Genomic DNA, 24,020 nt, shown 5'->3' with positions numbered 1-24,020 from the left:
CAAGTCATGTGCTAGGGAGGGTTCTATAACGATTTCGACATGGGCCTCGGTAATATTCTTGTTCTGTCTCAAGTGACGACTTATTTTGTTTCGTTCATAGTGGCGTTTGTGTTATTCATACCTGTAGCTGTTAATGTAAACGAATTTGATGGACATTGTCTTCTTTACGCCGAAGGAAAATGGGTGAGCAGAATCAATTCGTCTCAAATGGAGCTGGAAAATGTCGTCTGGGGTCCCTCCAGTGCATGTGGCTTCAACATCTTCATGGGTGTTGTTGTCATGTTGATATCTATGTTCTACACTGTATGGGAATCTGCGTATCTGATTAAAGACACCGACAGGTAACGGTTTATTTTGAAACGTATTTATTTTCCTTGTCTACTGAAAATGTTCGATTCCTTTTTCTACTTTCATTTTCGAAGTTGTAACATACTAAACATGTTCCCACACAATCTAGTCTACTTGTCAGCTGAGCAGATGAAGTAGACAAGAAAAAGGCTGAATTAGATATAGAAAAATGACATGATATTTCATTGATGCATAATATGAAACCATTGAGAGGTTTCTGATTTAATCTGTCTGCTATGAAAAACTTGTGTTTTGTGAACGGTCAAGGTAATTTTAAGGCCTGTTGCTACTACAATGAATAACAGGGGGGAGGACCATCACATGCCTTCCAATGCAGTCAAGGTTAGTGTCTTGTACAAGAAACAACCAAGTCAGTACAAACTGGTCCATTTCTTAGCTTCTAATCTGAATTATTCTGACATCCTGTCAACTTTGATATATTGGCTTTGAGTTCACTCAAAGCTGATATATATATATATACATTGATAGAATGTCAGAATAATTTGGACTACTCAGTTTCCTGAGAAAAATAATCTGCCACAAGGAGCTTTAAACCATGCTCATCGGATCTCAAAACTTTATCCATTTGATGCAGTTTGTACATAAAGCAGCTAAAAATGTGAAGGATTCAAGCCTATTTGATTTTGTTACCAAACAAGTGAATATTGATGTGTTTCAGTTCATGGCTGGATGCCTTTGTGACTGCGATCTTGTCATTGGTGATTTTTCTGATGTTGTTTGCCTCCTCTCTCACACTTAGTGTTGGATTTAACATCTGGTGTACGTTACTGACTACGCCACCATCAGACATTCTCCAGTAAGTATAAATCTAAGGCAGAAATATCCAAAGTCTGTCTATGTGTCCAATTTCTGTCCAATGCTTGTCTGTCTGTCCAAAGCTGTCTATTTGTGCAGAGACTGTTGTTGTGTATTGGGGTGTTGGGTAGGTAAGTTGGCATGACCCACGGGTCCAGGGGACGCAACTCCAATTTTGGAACTCTTTTCTATTGAGGTTAATAAAGTTAGTTGATGGGAAAAAAACGTGGCTGATGGGTTGTTTGTGGCAGGCTGTACCATTTCACCACCGATATTATAATTCCCCCAGCTCACAGCGACAACATGGTGGAGAATCCTAATTTACCAGAATGTTTTCTCAATCGATAAGCGTGAATATATGCATGAAGTGTTGTATTTATCTGTATCAAATGAACTTTGAGCCTTTGACAAACTGCGCCACGCCGACCTATTTCGAGCCATACCAGTCACGTGATCAGACAGCCCCATCACTCAATGTCGCCATTTATTTTTTGTGACATTTTCATGGGAATCTAAGGGACACTCAGAATGAACATTCCAGGTCGTAATTTGCCCCAGAACCCTACTCCAAACTGTTCTAGTACCCCGTTTCATCGCGATCGTGTCTTGTTGGGTCCTACATCCATGGACGATTTACATTCCCTCCGGGATAGAGGTGGTGATGAAGCGTACACGACCCTTGATAGGACTGGTTATTCTATGCCAGGTGATCATCATTTTATGGGTCAACAAGCTACTCAACGACCTGTTTCAAGTCCCCATCTTGCCATTCTTGAGGACCCTTCGTCTGGAAAGTCTCTCCGTGGTGCCATTCATCTGGATCGCCTGAAAATGGCCCATGTCCGTAGACCAAACCCTCATTTTTTTTTTCTGGATGAAGTTACTACGTCACACGCATGTGCTTCTGTACATGAACCAGTGTCACTCGAGGACCCTGGGTTGGACACCAGTCATTCTGAAAACGAGGCAGAGACAGCTCTTACAAGTGACAATGTGGATAATGCACCTTTACCTACGCGTCCTCAACGTGTTCGGAAATTACCTCTACGATACCGTGATTCAGATCATGTTGACCCACACCAAGTTAATTCTTCAATCTCTAGCTCTCTCTCCTCAGATGACCAAGGACATGTAAAGGTCAAGAGAGTGTTGGCACAGAGGGTCTCTGATGGAAAGTATCTTGTCCACCTTGTCGGTGAGCCTGCTCAGCACTCCATCTGGGTTCCTCTACACAAAATGGATATCAAAACCAAGCGTAATATTGAGTGTAAACCACCTCCAGTTATTCGCTAGATACCACAAATGCACATGTCAAACTGACTAGCATATATTTAGAGACATAATTAACATTTTGCTAGTTTTCTTCAGTGTGTATAACATATACTTGTTGATTTTCCTACAGTCAATTTGCTTTGCTATGTATCATACTTTATTAAGATGTTTTATGATGTTCAGTATGACTATATTTTGATAAGCCCTAATTTCTTGGTAACTCTTATGACTGGGTGATTCATCCTTAAAATTTAGGATTCAATACACATAGAATCATGGGTCAGGTATCCTTAAAATTTATTTTTTTTAGTTGGTTATCCTTAAAGATATATAGTCATTTAGTATTTTGAGTGGTGATCCTTAAAATAGTTGTTTCTTGTTTTTTTAATGTCAAATTTGCCTTTTGAGATTACATGCCTATGTAATATGTAAAATATAATGTATTATAAGTTTCAAATTCATGATTCAAAATTGTTTCATCAAATTTCAATTTACAGTACAGATAACATTTGGTTATCAAATAATTACCTGGGTATTATTCTTTTTCTTGACTTTACTTGCTTGTCTTTCTTGTGTCAGGTTTGATTTTTCAATAATTACCTGAGACAGTATGAAATATTTGTACATAAAATGCTTTATATTCATTCCTTCTGTTATGGAATAATTTTCATTGATTGAATTATTCAAATTTCAATAACTGTAATGTGTGATGGAATTCATGGATGAAAAACACATGGATACAATTTTCGAGTCTCGTAACTTACCTAAACTTTGCTTATAAGCTTGTATTGATTGATATAACTCAATGTTTTGACATTGTTTGAGGTCAAGGCCTTGCTGAATTAATGTGAAATTATGAAATGTCTGAAGTTACAATTTAAGTCATATAACTGCAAGTGTTTGCTAAGTTTGTGATTAATTGAATATAGCCACAGCGAGCTTGATAGACTGTATTTTCATCATTTGAATGATATAAGAATTTACATATGCTCATATGATTGGCTGATATTAATCAAGTATAGTGCCCATATGCCTTGCATGTTTACTTGTGATTTACAACTTCATGATATACATTCATTATTCAATGTAATATTTCCATGTTTAGAACAGTTGCTTTGTTAAAAAGTGTTATTACTTTTCAATTATCAAATATAAATTGACTTCTGTTTGTACTTTGCCATGATATCTGGATTTCCTATACATTTTCTAATCTTTTTTTAAAAAAAAAAAAAAAAAAAACCTAGCAGTTTGCTTACATTAGCCCTCATTAACATTATTTCCTGTAAGTTAGAGTGTAAGAAAGTTCCAATTGGTACCATGGAAAATGTTAGTGTGTGTGAATGTGATGGAAATTATGTTGGTGATGCATATTTGGTAGTCGATGAATCTTTAATACTCATATGTACTTGAGGACTTCCGGGTGTCATGTCTCAGTTCATTTCCTGAACCACTCTTTTGAAAATAAAATATTATGTAAATTTTTGTTCGAACCTGGATCCTGTATTTCATGTCACTTCCTACCCATGTAAAAATTGTGCCAATTTTTATTTTTGAGGGGGGGGCATGTTGTGTATTGGGGTGTTGGGTAGGTAAGTTGGCATGACCCACGGGTCCAGGGGACGCAACTCCAATTTTGGAACTCTTTTCTATTGAGGTTAATAAAGTTAGTTGATGGAAAAAAAAAAAACGTGGCTGATGGGTTGTTTGTGGCAGGCTGTACCATTTCACCACCGATATTATAATTCCCCCAGCTCACAGTGACAACACTGTTTACCTGTTCAATGTCTATCTGTACAAAGATTGTCAATTTATACAAACTCTTTAATGTAAAATTTTTGTGGATTTTTTTTTATTCGGCATTGACTTCATTGTTACTCTCAGTTCATGAAGTCATAGTATCAAAAAGTTAAGATAAGCATACATACATTTATGGAGCTATATTTTTCCACAAAATCAAGTTCCTATGAAAAAGCAATCTTTTGAAAAACCGCTAAAATTGAACTCCTTGAAAACATATGATATATATGATTTTATATATTTGTCCAATGTCTGCATGCATTTATGTACAAAGTCTATCTTTCTGTCTGAAGTGTTACTGCCATGTTTATAATGATGAAATTTTCTATCTACTTGACATCTGTCTGTCTGTCCAACGTGTTACTGCCAACTTTATACGGACGACAACTGAAATTTTCTATCTACTTGACATCTGTCTGTCTGTCCAATGTGTTACTGCCAACTTTATACGGATGACAGCTGAAATTTTGTCTATTTGACATCTGAAATTTAATAACTGACTTCCAGTTGTCAGCCAAAAAAAACCAGAAATGGATAATAACCTGTGATGATGGGTATATATATATATATAGAAGGGCAGGAGAGAGTTTATTAACACCTGCCTTTACCTGTTTGATTTGTCATCCTGAACAATTTTAGTTCACCTGGCCCAAACAACTTCTTTTCAATAACCAAACCTATAATCATTATATTTGGCAAATAAGTTCCTGGGATGAAGTCAGAAAAATTTTGTGAGAAAAATTGACTTTGACCGGTATTTGAGGTCACAGAAGTCAAATTTGTGAAAAACTTGAAGTGAGCTCTATTCAGTAACCAGATGCCCTAGATTTATCGCATTTGGCTGTAAGGTTCTTGACATGAAGCCCAACATGGTTCACAAAAAGAAATGACCTTGGCTCATATATCTCAATTCACAGAGGTCAAATTTGTTAAAGAATGAAGATGACTTTTTCTCATTAACTGAGATTTGAATGTCAATGATGTGAAATGTTAATCTATTTGTGAATAGCATATTGAATATCAGCTGATCAATGCAGGCTCATTGGACCATGATTCTTAATGGTTGGTGATACAGCTTCTGGGTGAAAAGACAGTAATCAATCTTAGTAGTCTAAATTACTTTAATTTTTTCTGCAGGTGCGAGTTTGGAGATTACATCCAGTTTACAGACAAAAGTACACAAGTGGATACACGAAATTTTTACACAGAAATGACTCTGGCACAGGTAGTTATATGTATTTCACACATTGTAATGGGACATGGTAACACACAAACCTGATAATAATCTACCAGTATATGATTTACCAGTGATACTTTTATTTTCACTGACGAAGGTAATACCAGGTAGGATCAAGACACAAGCAATGTTTAATTGATAAATTACAGATTTTCTGTCTCTGTGACTCTTCATATAGCTAAAGGTTGTCTCGGCAGCAAACGCCAGTGTTCTGATGTGGTGGGCGGGGGACCTCCAACTCTGTAAACTCAGTAAACCATCTTTACTGATGTCTGGATATTTAATAATTTTTGGGAATAGTTCTGGTTCTAATGATGCCTTAACCAAACAATGGCATCTGAGTTTATTTTCATCAAAGCTTGATAATTAGACGAAATGATCAACAACTTGATGATGTAATTAATAACCATCTCTTTTTGTGTATTTTTTCCAGTTTGGTGGTTGGATGTTATGGATTTGCTGGCTGTTATTGACAATTTTTGCCTTTTTGAAAGTGTTCCGGTATCATCAACAAGAAACATTTACAACAAGCATGAATCGAGAGAGACAGCGTTTACTTCAGAGGGTTGGACATCAGACACCAGTAGTATTGTAGACATCAGCAAAACATGAACAGCATTCAGTAGATGTTGATTACAGAGAGCAAAACATCTGATACAAGAAGTTACAGGATGGTCTCTGAAACATTTACAACAAGCTTGAATAGAGGAAGGCCAAGTATACTGAAGAAAAGAATCAGAGGCTGCTATCAAAATAGGTGTTGTATAATCACTGACAGTGATGGGGCCTCTCATTTTCTGATTACATGTACCACCGAAACATTCCCCTAGAGGGAAGGAAATTTGGTGATGGTTACCAGTGTCAAAATAAGTTTTATTAGATATGTGTTCATTCCAACTTACTGGAAATAGTTTAACAAGAAGCAATTGAGGTTTTTGAAATAGTTAATTCTAGTTTTAGAAATATTTAATTCTAGTTTTAGAATGCTGAAGAAAGTGTTCATTTTTCTTTGGAATTAAAAATAGTTATGTTTGTAATTGAATACTATATTCCCAAGATTTCTGAGAATTGCCTTTAAGTGCATGAATTCTTCATTCAATCAAATTGGTCAGACTGACTAGATGTGAATGAGGCAGCTATATTTAGCCTTTTTATCCCATTATGTTTTTGATATTTACAATGAAATTCAATCAAACTCACCGTGTTACTACTAATGCTCCACAATTTTGCACACTCTTCCCTTTGTTGACATTTTTGATACAAATGGGCACTGTTCTAAATAAAGCTGGAGATCACACGTTTTTCAGAAAGTGTTTCCTCGTCAAGCTGGAAACTAAGAAAACAGGAGTAAAGTTTTTAGAGCAATGCCTGTTTATGTGGAAAAATTGAAAGTTCGCCTAGAATTCATTATGTTGGCAGTGACCGTGTTTAACTCAGAAGTCAGGGACTTGGAAACAGGACAATGGATGTACATTGGTTGTTATTGTAATGAACATCTATAGTCATGGGTGAGCTAGTTAGATAAATAGGGTACATTTCTGTGCATGGTTTTGTACTTATGTATCTTATAAAGAAATAACATTGATAATTCTCCACAAGTTATATAGTCAAGTACATCAATGTGTTAAGTATTAAATTATACCATTATGATGTTCACTTCTAAGAATTCTCAAACTTTTCTTGCATAATATGAGCTTGAAAATTTACACTGAATATTATGTAAACTGTCAATATAGAATCTCAAACTTGGAGGTGATTTAAATGTTTTGTAGAAGCCTGTCTAGTTTACTTTAACGTAGACTGCCATGCGACTTGCTTTGATCTGTGAAACAGTAATATTCTAAAAGTAGAATGGAGCACCAAGGATTCCGTGGTTTTTGAGATTAATGTTGATATGTTTCATATGGCTAGGCCATCCATCATCAGAACAAGTATTAGTTTATGTGTGTTCAATGACTATAATTTGTTAGTAAATTGTAATGCTGCAGGTTTTCACATATTTTAATGGTTTGTAGCTAATTCTAAAACTCATGATAATATACCTCTTTTTAAGCTTATCAGAACTATTTACACTGAATACAATTTTTTGGTTTGAGAAAGATAAAACTGACAGAAGGTACAATTACCATACAATTATATATTTTCTGTTGTTAATTTTTGTTCTTTTTCATTTTGCTCCAGTTTTAAGAGTGTTCCAGAACATACATCTTTTCATCCTATTTTCCCTTAAGGTATAAAATTGTTGCAACAGCTTGATGTTTTCAAGGTAAAAATGGAGTATTCGATAGATCATTTACAGAGGGAGGGATTTTTTCCTTGCATTTCTTTGACATGTTATATTTTCAAGATATTTAATATAATTATTCTTGAAGTTATTATATTTGTTAATTACATTCTAGATTGCTGAACTGTATTTTTATTCATGGATTTCAACTTCTGGAGTTAGGATCAAATTGAAGAAATAAAGGGAATAGATTTGTTGTGTGATTATATAGATTTTATAAAAATTGGTCTTACAATTATCTTACCTAACAAACATCCAGTTTATAGATGGACTAATAGGATTAAGTTTGAAGCAAAGTTGTTTTTTTTTCTTGCTGAAGTGAATAGACAATTACAGTATAATTATGTTCATTGGTGTTATTGTCAAGATGACTTCTTACCAAGGTATCTTTACTGTCAAGGTATCTGTTGTCAAAGTATTTATTGTCTAGGTAACTGTTGTCAAGATATCTGCCGTTAGGGTATCTTGTTGTCAAGGTATCTCTACTGTCAAGGTATCTGTTGTCAAGGTATCTTGTTGTTAAGGTATCTGTTGTCAAGGTATCTGCCGTTAGGGTATCTTGTTTTCAAGGTATCTCTACTGTCAAGGTATCTGTTGTCAAGGTATCTCTACTGTCAAGGTATCTGTTGTCAAGGTATCTTGTTGTCTCTGTATCTGTTGTCAAGGTATCTCTACTGTCAAAGTAGTTATTGTCAAGGTATCTGTTGTCTAGGTAACTACTGTCAAGGTATCTGTTGTCCAGGTATCTATTGTCAAGGTATCTGTTGTCAAGGTATCTATTGTCAATGTATCTGTTGTCAAGGTATCTATTGTCAAAGTAGTTATTGTCAAGGTATCTGTTGTCAAGGTATCTGATGTCAAGTTATCTATTGTCAAAGTAGTTATTGTCAAGGTATCTGTTGTCTAGGTAACTACTGTCAAGGTATCTGTTGTACAGGTATCTATTGTCAAAGTATCTGTTGTCAAGGTATCTATTGTCAAGGTATCTGTTGTCCAGGTATCTATTGTCAAGGTATCTGTTGTCAAGGTATCTATTGTCTAGGTATCTGTCATGAAGGTATCTGATGTCAAGTTATCTATTGTCAAAGTAGTTATTGTCAAGGTATCTGTTGTCTAGGTAACTACTGTCAAGGTATCTGTTGTACAGGTATCTATTGTCAAAGTATCTGTTGTCAAGGTATCTATTGTCTAGGTATCTGTCATGAAGGTATCTGATGTCAAGTTATCTATTGTCAAAGTATCTGTTGTCAAGGTATCTGTTGTCAAGGTATCTATTGTCTAGGTATCTGTCATGAAGGTATCTGATGTCAAGTTATCTATTGTCAAAGTATCTGTTGTCAAGGTATCTGTTGTCAAGATAATTATTGTCCATATATCTATTGTCAAAGTATCTATTTTCAAAGTGTTTATTGTCTAGGTTACTGTTGTCAAGGTATCTGCCATTAGGGTATCTTGTTGTCAAGGTATCTCTACTGTCAAAGTAGTTATTGCCAAGATATCTATTGTCAAAGTATCTGTTGTCAAAGTATCTATTGTCAAAGTATCTGTTGTCAAGGTATCTCTACTGTCAAAGCAGTTATTGCCAAGATATCTATTGTCAAAGTATCTGTTGTCTACTGTCAAAGTAGTTATTGCCAAGATATCTATTGGCAAAGTATCTGTTGTCAAGGTAGTTATTGTCTAGGTATCTGTTGTCAAGGTATCTGTTGGCAAGCTATCTGTTTTCAAGGTATCTGTTGTCAAGGTATCTGTTGGCAAGCTATCTGTTGTCAAGTATCTGTCATGAAGGTATCTGTTGTCAAGGTATCTGTCATGAAGGTATCTGTTGTCAAGGTATCTGTCATGAAGGTATCTGTTGTCAAGGTATCTGATGCCTGCGATCTTATTCCATCCTTAGAATAGTGTATTATGGATTTCCTCACTAACAAGTGATGGATTCTGCGACAGATGGAATTAGAAGTTATACAATAAATGATGTTTCGATGGACTCCCAGGGTAGATGACACTAAACAGATACAAATGATTTTATAAAGTTTCTGATCTTTATTACTGTACTTATGATTGACGTATAAACCCACAGGTTTGGATGTACTGATTCTGGTCTCGTGGTACTGTAATAGTGTATGTATAAGATTAACAGTATGGAGCTATAGTTGTATTAATTGTCTATTACAGCTGAATAGTTTACAAGTGTACATTTATATTCTAAAAAGTATATATTTTATTACTTTACTTGATACTTTATAAATATGATAAAATGTAGAGGGTATGTATTACATTTGCATTTAAAATGATTAAGTAATATCAGAAATTTTCTATAGAAAAGAAAATTTAAATAGTTGATATGAAATAATGTATGATATTAAATATAGGATTTTTTAAAATGTAGGTAATGTAATTATCTTGTATGTTATTTATGCTTATAAATTATTCTTTTGTTTTTGTTTCCCTTTTATTAAAAAAAACACCTTCTTTGTTTATTTCGCATGATTCTCTCTGAAGAACTGAAGAAATAGTTCTACTGTTATGTCAGCTTGTTGATTGTTTTTGTCTTAAAAGACCATTATTTTATAACTTTAATGAACAAAATATTATCAAAACAAAGTTATGGTAACTATATAATTTCTGTTTTTAGCGGGATGACAGTGTTTACTGTTCTCATTGTGGGATATAACATGGAAAATACCTGTATAGTTGTACAGTTTTGGCCTTAAAGGTGATTGATGAATCACCCAGCCATAGTTTCAAGTATTATACCACCCAACTACTGGAACATGTTGCTTCAATGTCATAGTGTTCTTTGTATGACATAGTTATGTGCCATAATGGGTTTTCATATTATTGATGCTTTGGTTATAAATTTAGTTATATCAAATAAAAGAAATTTTAATTCTAAAACCAAATTGTGATGTTTGTGTATTATTGTTTATTTTCCAAATAAGGTCTCCTTTAGAAAAGAAATAGGATGATCAAATACTGGTTCTTCTGGTTCCAAATATTCTTGTTTTAAGTAACATCTTGTGGAGACAGCAAGTTGTAGTGTGTAAGTGTCAGCATCCTAATTCTTCACTAACCAAGGGTTCATCTTGTATACTGTCATTGTCCATGCACCACCATCACTGTTTACCTCAGTTATCAAGCCTAGATGTAAGCCTTGATTTGAATGGATGCCTGAAAAGCACAGGTACAATTATTTGAATATTGCTATATCTGTGAAGGTAAATAAATGTATATGAGATGAACCTTTGGTTAGCAAACATGTATAAGAAATATCTTTAAACGCCCTAAAAGTCCTGAGCTTCTTCTCTTGATCAGATGATCAGATTTTCTGAAACGTTTGCAATGAAGTACCAGAAAACGATATGATAACTTTATACATTGTATAAGCAGGCATGTAGACAAGTGATTTTACTGTATTCGAAAAAGGGAATGAATTTGGGGAAGGGGCGGGGGGGCTTGCCCTCTGTGTGAAGTAGGGCGTGGGGGCTTGCCCTCTGTGTGAAGTAGAGGTGGGGGTGGGGGAAGGCAGGGGGGCCCTGTGTGCAGTAGAGGAGGAGGGGGGAGCAAATGATGGAAATAAATTAGGATGATTTGGCAATAACTTGCTTTATTTTGTGATGATGTATTCACTGTTGCATATTTCCGTAAGGCTGAATTTGATCAATGTGGTCCCTTTGTTATTCAAAACCAGCCCAAACCCAAAATAAGTATTCTGTGATTATTACAATCTATATTACATGTTCAGCTTGGCCTCTGAGCCTTTTTCAGAAAGTATTTAATCAAACAGAAATCTTCAGAGTAATCAAAGTCAAAAAGCATTTCACAAGGATGAAATATGGTTAAGTTTATTTAACAAATAAATGACCTAGAGCTTTCTTGATACATGTATCCCAAGGTGGAAATATTTCATAAAATTCTTCATAATAATGTGATTGGGAAGGTCATTATAATGTTGATATCAAGGTGGTATGATGATGATGATGATGATATTTATTAAAATAAAAGACCCTGGTTCATTTTAATTGAGCAAGTTAATATCATGTTTGATATATGATTTACCGCAAGCAAAAATAAAAAAGGGAATCACTGTAATAGATTAAACATCAGTTTATTTCAAATTCTGTAAAATGTCAACTCTTTTCCAATTAAAACATTATAAGCTACAGTCAATACTTACACTAAAAAGCTACAGGGATCGTCTTGATTGCAATAATTGTCAGTTATATCAAGAAAATACTTGTTTATTCAAAATATTATAACCACTCTCAGGATCCAGATTTTAGCTCTCTGTTGGTGCAGTTTGTGGATCTGATACACTGACTGAATGTTATAAGCCACTAAATGTCACACTATACACAAACATTGTCATGAGCCAGATTTTAACTTTCTGTTGGTTCCAGGCACTGGAGTATCTGGGAATTCAATGAGACAGTCAGGTGGCAGCCTCTCTTTCAGTTGTTCAATACATTTAGCTTTGTCACGGATACTTTCCAAATCAAACAGTAAGAGGTATTGTAACTTCCTGAAAAAAAAACCCAAAAACTATGATACTGAACAGGTACAATCAAACATCTTACATCTGGGATGAAAATCCACTTACCGGTGTAAGGATATGTATATATATATACCTGCACTTCCACTTATGTAGTTGTTATAGTTTAATGACATTTGAAGAAGTTGTCAAATGTGACCTTTGACCCTTTTAACCTTTACCTTCTATTACATTGTAGAACTTGATGTTATATTACTACGGGATATATATGAACCAAGTGTGTTATCAATTCCTTTAGGATGTGTGATTTTTGTGGACAGGTGTTAAATACAACTATTGGGTAGGTAACATAAGTTACATAAGAGTAATATTGCATCAACATACCTGAGATCTTCCAGACTGTTTAAGCCGTCCTGTGTGACATGCCTACAGCTGCTGATCTGGAGGTGTTCCAGGGAGTCTCTTAAATAAAACAATGAGGAGACCATCCTATCCGACGCAAATTTACAATTATGTAGAGTAAACCGCTTTACATGCTTGAGTCCACCTGTTTAAAAAAAAATCTTTAGAATCCTTAATTTGCCAGTGGTAAACAATGTATTAATTCAATGAAAACCAGTAGTTAAAGCTAGTTGGTAATAACAGCACTCATTGCAATCAAAACAAAAGATGACAAATTGCTATAAAATTGTTACCATTAGCTAGAAATCTACACAAACAAAATATTGAGTACAATTTCATAAATAATTGCCTAGTAGATCAGTATCATTTCTTCTGAAACATTATACACATATATTTATATAGGAGACTATTAATAGCATGTATCAGAAAAGGATAAGTACTGGGGGTATCACCGTTAAAATGATAAATATATACAAAAGAAATCAAATGTTCACAACAGCATTTGATGAAGATCACGTGTAACTTATAAGTTTTGGTAATGTTGATAGTGAAATATATTTCTATATTTAAACTTAGACAAAGACTAACTAATACTATAAATATACAAAATGGCCACCTGTCAGCCATTTTTATTTTCCCAATTCCACAATCAGTCCTTAAATGAACAGTGCAAACTTAAGGACCAAGGGGAACTAAACAGAACAAGAGGCCCAAGGGGCCTTAATGGTCACTTGAGTCACAGTGCTTTTTGTAACATGTCATAGAAATGATTTTGTTCAAAAAAGCAATATAACTTTAACTGCAGTGTACACATAAAACAAAAGTAAATTGTGTATATATTAACTGCTGTCCCACGCTAAGGCTTCTAAAGAAGTTTCAACCAATAGAAATTAGTCTCAAGATTTGAATTTTCCTATATAGAATCTTCCATCCAGGAACAGTAGAACATCTTTGTAATTTCAGTCAATTTGACCCAGTTTTGGCCTCGCAAAACAGTCTCTTGGGGTCAGTCGAGGTCAGTATGTGCATCTAATTAAACTGTCATCCTAAACTAATAATTCTAACCAGTTTTGAACTGTTTCAAAAAGAAAATAAATAATGTTCAAAAATGTAATTTTCCTATAAACCAGAGTAAACTTCACCTCATCCCCAGGGGGGAAATGTGAGACCCTGAGGTCATGAAATTTACAATTTTGGTAAAGCATCTGAAGGCCTTTCCATCCATGAAGAGTACTTGATTCTACCATATCTGGGATTTGAGAAGAAGATTTTTGAAGTTTCAATCAATTTGACCCTTTTTGACTTGGCCCCTGAGACCCCTGGGGGTTGGGGACCATATAATTTACAATTTTGGATTGCAGTAGGTCAACCTGAGACTTTGTCTCTGCTGATCTAAAAATTGAAAATGATCCAGCCAGTGCTTTTCTAGAAATAGTAAATAATTGTTTTAGAACAAATAGTAGACCATAATTAAAGGATGATTTGAACTGCCCACCATCTGATAAGGAGCTATATGTTAGTATGTCAGCTGGGTCTCGCAGCTTACCTAAGTATCCAAAGCCATTGGAAAGCACAACCGCTTCATCACAAATGATCTCCTCAATTTTCAGTGTCACATTCTGTGGAAGCAAGTTGTAGTCAGTTTCTGTTTGGTGTGGGTTTCCCACCCATCGGACAGCACCACCATTTTTCACTAACCACTCTGCACAGGCTCGGTCAGGTCCTACTTCTTCAATACGATGAGGATACACCCTTAACAGGGAAAAAACAACAGTCACTGTAAGGAAAAGTCTGTGAGCACATTATGCATGTCTCTTGTGACACAGATTGTCATTGTAAGGAAAAATCTGTCACAACATTTTACCTGTCTCTATGGTGACAGATCATCATTGAAAGGAAGTCTATGATAACATTATCCTTGTTATCAAGGAGGCAAATTGTTACTGTCAGGAAAAGTCAATGAGAATATTATACCTAATCTGATTCAGGGAGAATGGTTCCTATTATCTGGTAATACAAACATATACCTACTACCCTGGCTGTACATTCTGGTATATAAGTATATCTACTATCTTAGCTCTGGTATATAAGTATATCTACTACCCTAGCTGTACATTCTGGTATATAAGTATATCTACTACCCTAGCTGTACATTCTGGTATATACATGTAAGTATATCTACTACCTTAGCTGTACATTCTGGTATATAAGTATATCTACTACCTTATCTGTACATTCTGGTATATAAGTATATCTACTACCCTAGCTGTACATTCTGGTATATAAGTATATCTACTACCCTAGCTGTACATTCTGGTATATAAGTATATCTACTACCCTAGCTGTACATTCTGGTATATAAGTATATCTACTACCCTAGCTGTACATTCTGGTATATACATGTAAGTATATCTACTACCTTAGCTGTACATTCTGGTATATAAGTATATCTACTACCCTAGCTGTACATTCTGGTATATACATGTAAGTATATCTACTACCTTAGCTGTACATTCTGGTATATAAGTGTATCTACTACCTTAGCTCTGGTATATAAGTATATCTACTACCTTAGCTGTACATTCTGGTATGTAGGTGTTTCCATCTTGTTACTTACTGGTTGATGACACTTAAAAGCCTCATCCATAGTCCAGTTGGTGCTAAGTTGGGACAACTAGTGTAAAGAGTTTTAGTTCGAGGAACTTGGATGCTTCGCTGCTGCAGGCCACATGTGACTGTTTTTAGGCAATTCTGAAGTCAAGAAAATGTCACCAAGTTACTCTTTTGACTACCAGGTATTTCACATTATAACATCAGAGTCATAATACTGTGAGCCCTGAGGGAGAAACCTTTTCTCCTCACTAAAAAGCTACAAGAGCTTATTACTGGCAAAAAAGATTGCATTCACCAATTACTCCTACAACACAGTGCATATATATGATGTATGGGTGTGTAATTACCTAATACATGGGTTTATTGTTTCAGAAACTCAGAAAGTACTGTATAATCATTATGAACTTTGACCAGTGCAATTTTTATAGTGAACATGTGACACTACTACCACATACAATGTAGTGTTTCTTCTGTATGTTATATTTCAATGTCAATGCAATATCTTTCAACAAGATACTCCTGAAGGGATTTTAGCATTCACCATTCTTTGATCTTTATCTGTTCTTTAAAAATTGGATCTTTTCCTTTCTTTTCACATTGTGATAACTTGAATGACAAATCACAGATAGCCACCCACGAGGCATTTTCTTCCTGGTCAGTTCCAAAATATAAAACACACAAATAAGAACCAATGGAGATTTGCATATGAAGGATCCATCCAGTATTTCTCAAGAAATAGTGATAACAATTATTCAGTGTCAAATTCAAATATGGCCACTTATCATCCTGCTCGGTTTTTTTTATCAGTCTCATGAAATAACTATGGACCAAAGGAAAGTAATGTATGAAACATGTAAGAGATCCATCTACTTCTTCTCCAGAAATAATGATAACAACAATTGTATCAGGGCTTAAAATAGGTGAATGCTTGACAAGGGGATACCCAGATATGAGTTGTAAATAGTGTGTCTTCAGGGACAAAGACTTAAAACAATAGGACCATAGGGCCTGCATAGCTCATCTGTTTCAGTTTGCTGAAACTGATTCATTTAAACTAAAGGAAAATATTCAAAACATTTGTATCTTATTTCCCTTTTTAGGCCCCATCCCTCTTCCCCAAGGATGTTAGATGCAATGTTATAACTTCACCCAAGGATGATTCAGATCAAATTTAAACAAAATTGAATCACTCTTACAGAAGAACGATTTTGAAGAATTTGCTCCATTTCCACTACTATAAAAACGTTAGAAGATTCATGATTGGTATCAATTCTAAAACGTAACATGAAAAAACGAGCACCTAGAATAATGTTATCGTGATTGTTTGGTAAAGGCACGTTATTTATATCATAAATTCCATAAAGTGTTATATCTGAGATATGGACATAAAAACATTGTTTGCCACAGTTCATTAGTAATATGATATTACACAACCACATAGGCTTAGCCTGGATCTCAAGGTCTTGTCAACTTTACAATATCATCTTTACATCGGTTAGGTCTGATGAACGAGCACAACTACTGTATTAAAATGTAAATGATTACAACCAAGGACTGTGTGTTAGTTCAGATTTGCTAGATATTTGATCTATCGGACATGTATACTTCCTTTCATACCTTGACGAAAAGTACTGCTGCCATCGAGTTCTGTCCCTCAAACTATTTATAGCGACTAAAGTGAAACTACAGACTGCGTCGCTCAAGTTACCACAAATTAAAATTACATATCATTGTATATCAATTTAATTATGCTTTGTAATAACACATAAAATGCCAATATGATACTTCATCAATTTGTAAACTATGTTTTATTACATTCTTGTTAACAAAAAGTAAAGTTTTTTCTCATTTTTTAAGCATCATAAGCAAAATCCAGCATGGCTTCCTTAACTGGACGGGTACGTAAAGTTTTTTCGCATGCTAGCTACCATTCATATTCACAGAGTGTATCTTCTTACTTTATTTTCCAACACTTAAAACATTAGTAGCGTAGGGTTCATACAAACGTAGATTAGACTTTACTTTTCTATACTTATATGAAAGCGCAGCTTTAGGGGTAGTTCACCTTGAATTTTGTGATTGTTGTTTTTCGGACTGGCTAAACCCTCAACATATACCTAGGTACACGCTTAAAAAACATCAGTTATATATCAGCAAAGATGCTAGACTGTTGATTATTCGGCACGTGCAGTTTGAGGGGTCCGGTCATTCCTGTCGGAAACAACATGGCTGAATATCATTAGTTTTCAAAATACTGCATAAAGCAAGGTCGGTGCACGCACATATTTCCGGGAATGTTATGCTATTAATTACATACTCAATGGGTTTTAATAGGTTGGGCAACCTCTCATACGGTAAATAGTCCTGCATTTGAGGGATAGTTACTGTTTTGAGTAATCATCAATTAGATACTCAAATGCATTGTCATTCTGAAATAGAAACACAAATTTCATTAAAAAATTTGCTACAAAAAAGGGTGTCATCTTTTTGATATGACCAATGTGATAATTTATACAACTACATAGGGAATATCCTTTTCTTTTATCAAACTCTGTGTTAAATTGACAATATATATCACTGGCTTTGTTCTCCATTGACTACAATGTATACCCAGTGGCAGCATTCAGCACCAATGTCATAGGCGAACATGAATTTACATGTGTTCTGTTTTTATCCACACTGTAAACAGATGATAAACAATGGAGGTGATAAATTTTATAATTTTCAGCTCACCTGGGCTGAAAGCCAAGTGAGCTTTACTGGGATACTGTGGCGTCTGGTGTCCGACCATCATCTGTCTACTTTTAATATATATTGCAATTATTAATGAACAACTGAGCAGATTTTCATCAAATTTGGTCTGAAGCATCCTTAGGTGATATGAAATCAATTTTGTATAAAGGAGGGGGTGGGGGGTCTGAGCCCCGTGGGGCTAGATGGGCGGGGATCAATAGGTAAAATCTATCAATTTCTTTAAAGTGATCCCCGCTGAGTATCTATAGCATATCTGAGCACATGGAGATAAACACAATCATAACTGATAATTTGTCTTTGAAGCCATTGAGATTACCATCCCATAACTTAATAACATTGCTGGACATCAAGATATTAACATCTGATCTTTGTCCCCACCCCTAGGGAATTTGAAGCTGCATCTGTGGGGTAAGGCTCATCAGGGGAAATATTTTTCTTCTAAAGAAATGTGAAGTTTTGCATTGTTGACTTAAATACCCAGGCAGGCAATACAGGCCCTCTGGGCCATTTATACAAAAAGTGAGACAACTTAATTGAACTTAACTGAAGTCAGTCTGACCTACAGTGTGGACAATGACCTTCTGACTTAGTATGTTTTGACTGAAGTCAGTCTGACCTACAGTGTGGACAATGACCTTCTGACTTAGTATGTTTTGACTGAAGTCAGTCTGACCTACAGTGTGGACAATGGCCTGTCAATAGCACACTCTATCTGTTTCAAGGTGAATTTAGGACATGTTAGTTTGTTTACCAGGACTTGTTGGAAAATAATCTTTCTACAGCACCACAAAATTTATTCTTTTTATTCCAGAGATGCCTGTTCAAGCGTAATTCATTAAAAAGAATGTCTACTACTTTTAAAAAAATGCTATACCAATCTACTTCACACCGGTCACCTGCTTCAGAGCCGTCACCACCTAACGACACAGGCGAGAAAACTCGACTTGATCGTATAGTGGATTTTTGGAGTGCAAGTTTGAGAAAGCCAACTCCTGAAACAAAATGGACAACATATCAAGATTTCACTTTAGAGTCTATCCAAGAGATGTTACAGAAGAAGATATGGCAGAATAAAGTTAAAAAACAAAGGTAAATTCAGCTCAATTCATTGCCATAAACTTGTGCTACAGCTGATGTCCCAATGTCTGTATTTTGTGATAGTACATCAATCAATACTATTTAAGCAGTTATAACTCCTTAAATCCTTTCAAGAGTAAGCAGAATCAATACACTTTGATTGAACTCTACTAAATGTCCATCTACTGATATACAGAGTTGTCTGCCTGATCCATATGGTAGTTTCAGTGTTACTGGTTTCTATATGTGAGAGTGTGACATACATCAGAACAGAAAAGACTGAAAACCATCAAACATCACTATTGTTGAAAAGAATATTTACTTGCTAATTGAATCAACTGCCTTCTTTTTTTTATGGTCTTTTTATACTGAATTATTTTATTCAGAGTGTTTAATGGACACTCAAACATATACAGTATGTTCACACCTTGTAGCTAATTATAAAGGGCCATCTCAGAAACTAGAACTACCTGTGTGTATTCTGGGCTTGGAAGGACAACTCTGTATATCCGTAGTACCCAAAGATGAATCTGTATATCTGTAGCCCCATAGATAAATCTGTATATCTGCAGCCCCATAGATAAATCTGTATATCTGTAGCCCCATAGATAAATCTGTATATCCGTAGTCCCTATAGATAAATCTGTATATCAGTAGTCCCTATAGATAAATCTGTATATCTATATATAAGTAGTCCCCATGATAAATCTATATATCTGTAGTCCCTATAGATAAATATATAAGTAGTATATCTATATATCAGTAGTCCCCATAGATAAATTTGTATATCCGTAGTCCCCATAGATAAATTTGTATATCCGTAGTCCCCATAGATAAATCTGTATATCCGTAGTCCCCATAGATAAATCTATATATCAGTAGTCCCCATAGATAAATCTGTATATCCGTAGTCCCTATAGATAAATTTGTATATCATAGATAAATCTATATATCAGTAGTCCCCATAGATAAATCTGTATATCCGTAGTCCCTATAGATAAATTTGTATATCCGTAGTCCCCATAGATAAATTTGTATATCCGTAGTCCCTATAGATAAATCTGTATATCCGTAGTCCCCATAGATAAATCTGTATATCCGTAGTAGTTCCTATAGATAAATCTGTATATCTGTAGCTCCATAGATAAATCTGTATATCCGTAGTCCCTATAGATAAATCTGTATATCAGTAGTCCCTATAGATAAATCTGTATATCAGTTGTCCCTTCAGATAAATCTATATATAAGTAGTCCCCATGGATAAATCTATATATAAGTAGTCCCCATAGATAAATCTGCATATCTGTAGTCCCTATAGATAAATCTATATATAAGTAGTCCCCATAGATAAATCTGCATATCTGTAGTCCCTATAGATAAATCTATATATAAGTAGTCCCCATGGATAAATCTATATATCAGTAGTCCCCATAGATAAATCTGTATATCAGTAGTCCCTATAGATAAATCTGTATATCCGTAGTCCCTATAGATAAATCTGTATATCAGTAGTCCCCATAGATAAATCTGTATATCAGTAGTCCCTATAGATAAATCTGTATATCAGTAGTCCCCATAGATAAATCTGTATATCAGTAGTCCCTATAGATAAATCTGTATATCAGTAGTCCCCATAGATAAATCTGTATATCCGTAGTCCCCATAGATAAATCTGTATATCAGTAGTCCCCATAGATAAATCTGTATATCCGTAGTCCCCATAGATAAATCTGTATATCAGTAGTCCCTATAGATAAATCTGTATATCCGTAGTCCCTATAGATAAATCTGTATATCAGTAGTCCCTTTAGATAAATTTGTGCGTGAAGTATTATACTTGTTTTTAGATTTTAGAGATAGGAAAGGTTGAGGTTGTCATTGTTGAACCCTCCATCACTACTGTACCATTAACTCTGTTTCTACAGTTTTGACATGCAGCGATATGAGTCGCTGGGCCCGGATATGTCAGCAGCTCAGTTTGTTCTTGACAATGGTGGAAAAATAAAAATTGATGGCGTTAAGAACTGGATCCCATTGTCAGAAGAGTCGGGCAGTTCATTAATGTTTCTCAAACCAGATGGTCGCTTAGAAACCATGAAAGTGGAAGGGCTAGACCTCTCAGGAGTACCTATTGTTTTCGAGGCATTCAGGAATTTTGGTAAGTATTGAGTAATTACGTTGTCAGGCCAATTTATAATTGAAATTGAACTGGCCAATTTTTAGGTCATCTGACCAGAAGGGTAAGGATAACCTATAGCCATCGGGTTTCATCTGTTGTTCATTGTGTGTCAATTTCTGTTCAAATAACTCCCTCTCAATAACCAAAATGCCCAGTGTTCTTATTTATGGTCTGTAGCATGCTTGAATGAAGGCTACGAAATTTGTTCAAATGAATGACTGAATGACCTTGACCAACCTTCAAGGTCACGGGAGTCAATTGTGTCAAGATCTTTAAACAACTTCTTCTCAATAACCAAAAATTTAGGGTACTGACTTTGGGCCTGTAGCATGCTTGGATGAAGGGCTACCAAGTGTTTTTCAGTTGAAGGTCCTTTACCCACTTTCAATGTCACAGGGCCTAACATGTTAAAATCTTCAAACAGCTTCTTCTTAATAAATAAAAGGTCAAAGCTAAGTCATTCATTCCAGCAAGCTAGAGGCCCAAATTATGGCCCTTGTGACCTTGCAAGTGGGCCAAGTTCATAATTTTGAAAGAACTAGATAGCTAGAAAATTACTACCAAATGTAGTACAGGGACATGTTTTGACTTTTTGGGAAAATTTTCTGTGAAATGTAGTATACAGGAGCATGTTTTGACCTTCGGAAAATTTCCGCAAATAGTACATGGATTTGTGTGGGCAATAGGAAAATTTCTCAAAAGTAGTACAGTGGTATATTTTGACTTTTGGAAAATTTGCCAAAAATTGAACAGGGTTATGTTTTGACTATGGGAAAATTTACCAAACTGTGTTATTGACTATCCTGACACTGTTTTTCTTTATTACAGTAAACCTACAGAATGTACGATATATCCGTATTTGGGATAATGACATCTTTGATGACTTCAGTTTGACTCAGTTTGCACTTTTTCGTGACAGCCTGGAGTTTCTTGATATTAGCAGGTGTCCCCAACTGACAGAGCGGGGACTGGCGTGGCTTCACCATCTAGAGTAAGAACATTTCTTGTTACAAATATATACCCTATATGTTACAAACATTCTCACACCAGTGAATGAAAGTTTATTCAAAATCATAGAGAATGAATTCTATTTGGTTTGGATTTAATTTGGTATAGCAATTTGATGTTACCAATTGTAAAATTGTGAACTATGAAACTCTTTACTGTAAATGCGTCTGTGACAAAATCTATTGTATAGTAGCAACTCTTGCCAAGTTAAAAATTTCAGCACAACAACAATTTGAAAACAAAGTATATATACATATACAATAAAAGCTGTCTTTTGACTTAGATTAAATTTATTTCTGATTTAAGTCATGCCAGTCATATGACTCTTTAGGTCATCTGACCTGAAGGATCATGATTACCTATTGCCATCATTGTCTGCCATGTGCCGTGCAGAAACTTTAGACATTTCAAACTTTTTCTCAAGTTTCCCTAGTGGGAATGAGCTTAATCTTGCATGAAATGATCCTTAGATGGTCCTGACCAAGTGTTGTCATTTCTGTTGCCATGGCAGCTATCTTGAAATGCATATTTTAAACTTCTTCAGTTCCACTTGTGCCATTGAGCTGGTGGAATTGTTAAGGAATAGTAGTCAACAAAGTGTTATATTTTACCTTATTTTATCTTGGTAGCACTAGTTATTCACATGCTGTAGAATTGATAGTTTGAAGTGTGAGAATTTTAAGTGACATTATTCTACTGTGAATAGCTGTTCATAAAGAAGCAGATATGGCAGATATGTCCCACTACTGGTTGTTCAACAATCTCTGCATTGTCTTATCTTCTCTGTACTGTACAGCTCCTGTTGTCACAAATATTGTGATAACTCCTGTCATGAAAAAATGTTTCTGAAGACATGAATGTTTAAATAAAAAATGAAATAGAAACAGTACAGCATTTTGAAGGTGGTAGTAAAATATAGAATAATAAAAAACTTGATGGTAGAAATGTCCTATCTCATGTTTCAGAATGGTATGAAATGTCCTATCTCATGTTTCAGGATGGTATGAAATGTCCTATCTCATGTTTCAGGATGGTAGAAATGTCCTATCTCATGTTTCAGGATGGATGAAATGTCCTATCTCATGTTTCAGGATGGTATGAAATGTCCTATCTCATGTTTCAGGATGGTATGAAATGTCCTATCTCATGTTTCAGGATGGTATGAAATGTCCTATCTCATGTTTCAGGATGGTATGAAATGTCCTATCTCATGTTTCAGGATGGTATGAAATGTCCTATCTCATGTTTCAGGATGGTATGAAATGTCCTATCTCATGTTTCAGGAATTTGAAGTGTTTAAGATTGGATGATTTGAAGGGTGTAGAAGATCCGGAAGTTGTAATTGATTTAATCAGGGATATGTTACCAAACTGTCAAGTCCAGGGGATTATTGGGACTTCACCAGTTCAGGAGGACATAGAACCTGCCCCACCAAACAGGGACCATATAACAACGTAGTTACAAAGAATGATAACTGTAAAAAAAAACAGACTTCATCTTAATTGCTTTTAATTTTCAAACACATGTGAAATGTTGATGCAGTTGTGAAAATAATTTTGTAAATAAATTTTATTAAAATCTCAGTTATTGACACCTTCTTTCATTATTATATTCTAGGAACCTTCACACTAGATCTCTCAATATACATACAATGTATGTATTTGAAAGTCGGAATTGACAGCCTTAGCTTTATTTGTCTAACATTTTACTGAATAGGAATCCTTACAAGGCAAGTCATCAA

The 24,020-nt window shown here is 35.0% G+C and overlaps 3 protein-coding genes across 4 annotated transcripts; 2 read left to right on the top strand and 1 right to left on the bottom strand.

Moving 5' to 3' along the window:
- The first annotated feature begins 10 nt into the window (after positions 1–10).
- LOC132543211 (transmembrane protein 179-like) lies at positions 11–10,121 on the top strand. Of its 2 annotated transcripts, XR_009553960.1 has the most exons (5): positions 11–341; positions 1,028–1,165; positions 5,371–5,458; positions 5,904–8,721; positions 8,767–10,121. XR_009553960.1 is itself a non-coding variant. In XM_060206690.1 (4 exons), the coding sequence occupies exons 1-4, from the start codon at positions 40–42 to the stop codon at positions 6,063–6,065; spliced, it is 690 nt and encodes a 229-aa protein (XP_060062673.1). In that variant the 5' UTR covers positions 11–39; the 3' UTR covers positions 6,066–10,121. The 2 variants fall into 2 exon arrangements, 1 of the variants encoding a protein (XP_060062673.1); XM_060206690.1 differs by having other exon boundaries at positions 5,904–10,121.
- Positions 10,122–11,846: 1,725 nt separating this feature from the next.
- LOC132543215 (ATP synthase subunit s, mitochondrial-like) lies at positions 11,847–16,919 on the bottom strand. The gene is made up of 5 exons (XM_060206696.1): positions 16,879–16,919; positions 15,266–15,399; positions 14,195–14,400; positions 12,631–12,793; positions 11,847–12,276 (listed from the first exon to the last, which is right to left on the bottom strand). The coding sequence occupies exons 1-5, from the start codon at positions 16,900–16,902 to the stop codon at positions 12,120–12,122; spliced, it is 684 nt and encodes a 227-aa protein (XP_060062679.1). The 5' UTR covers positions 16,903–16,919; the 3' UTR covers positions 11,847–12,119.
- Positions 16,920–18,831: 1,912 nt separating this feature from the next.
- On the top strand, positions 18,832–23,818 carry LOC132543219 (distal membrane-arm assembly complex protein 2-like). Its single transcript, XM_060206700.1, has 4 exons — positions 18,832–19,104; positions 21,018–21,250; positions 22,100–22,262; positions 23,563–23,818. Exons 1-4 carry the CDS (start codon positions 18,860–18,862, stop codon positions 23,735–23,737), a joined length of 816 nt encoding a protein of 271 aa, XP_060062683.1. The 5' UTR covers positions 18,832–18,859; the 3' UTR covers positions 23,738–23,818.
- The last annotated feature ends 202 nt before the right edge of the window (positions 23,819–24,020 follow it).

Source organism: Ylistrum balloti, unplaced genomic scaffold (genome assembly GCF_031769215.1).
Source record: "Ylistrum balloti isolate Yb309-2 unplaced genomic scaffold, AGI_CSIRO_Ybal_v1 Utg369744, whole genome shotgun sequence".
NCBI classification, from domain to species: domain Eukaryota; kingdom Metazoa; phylum Mollusca; class Bivalvia; order Pectinida; family Pectinidae; genus Ylistrum; species Ylistrum balloti.
The sequence above is the reverse complement of the archived record's forward strand: the minus strand, read 5'-3'. Positions and strand labels throughout refer to the sequence as shown.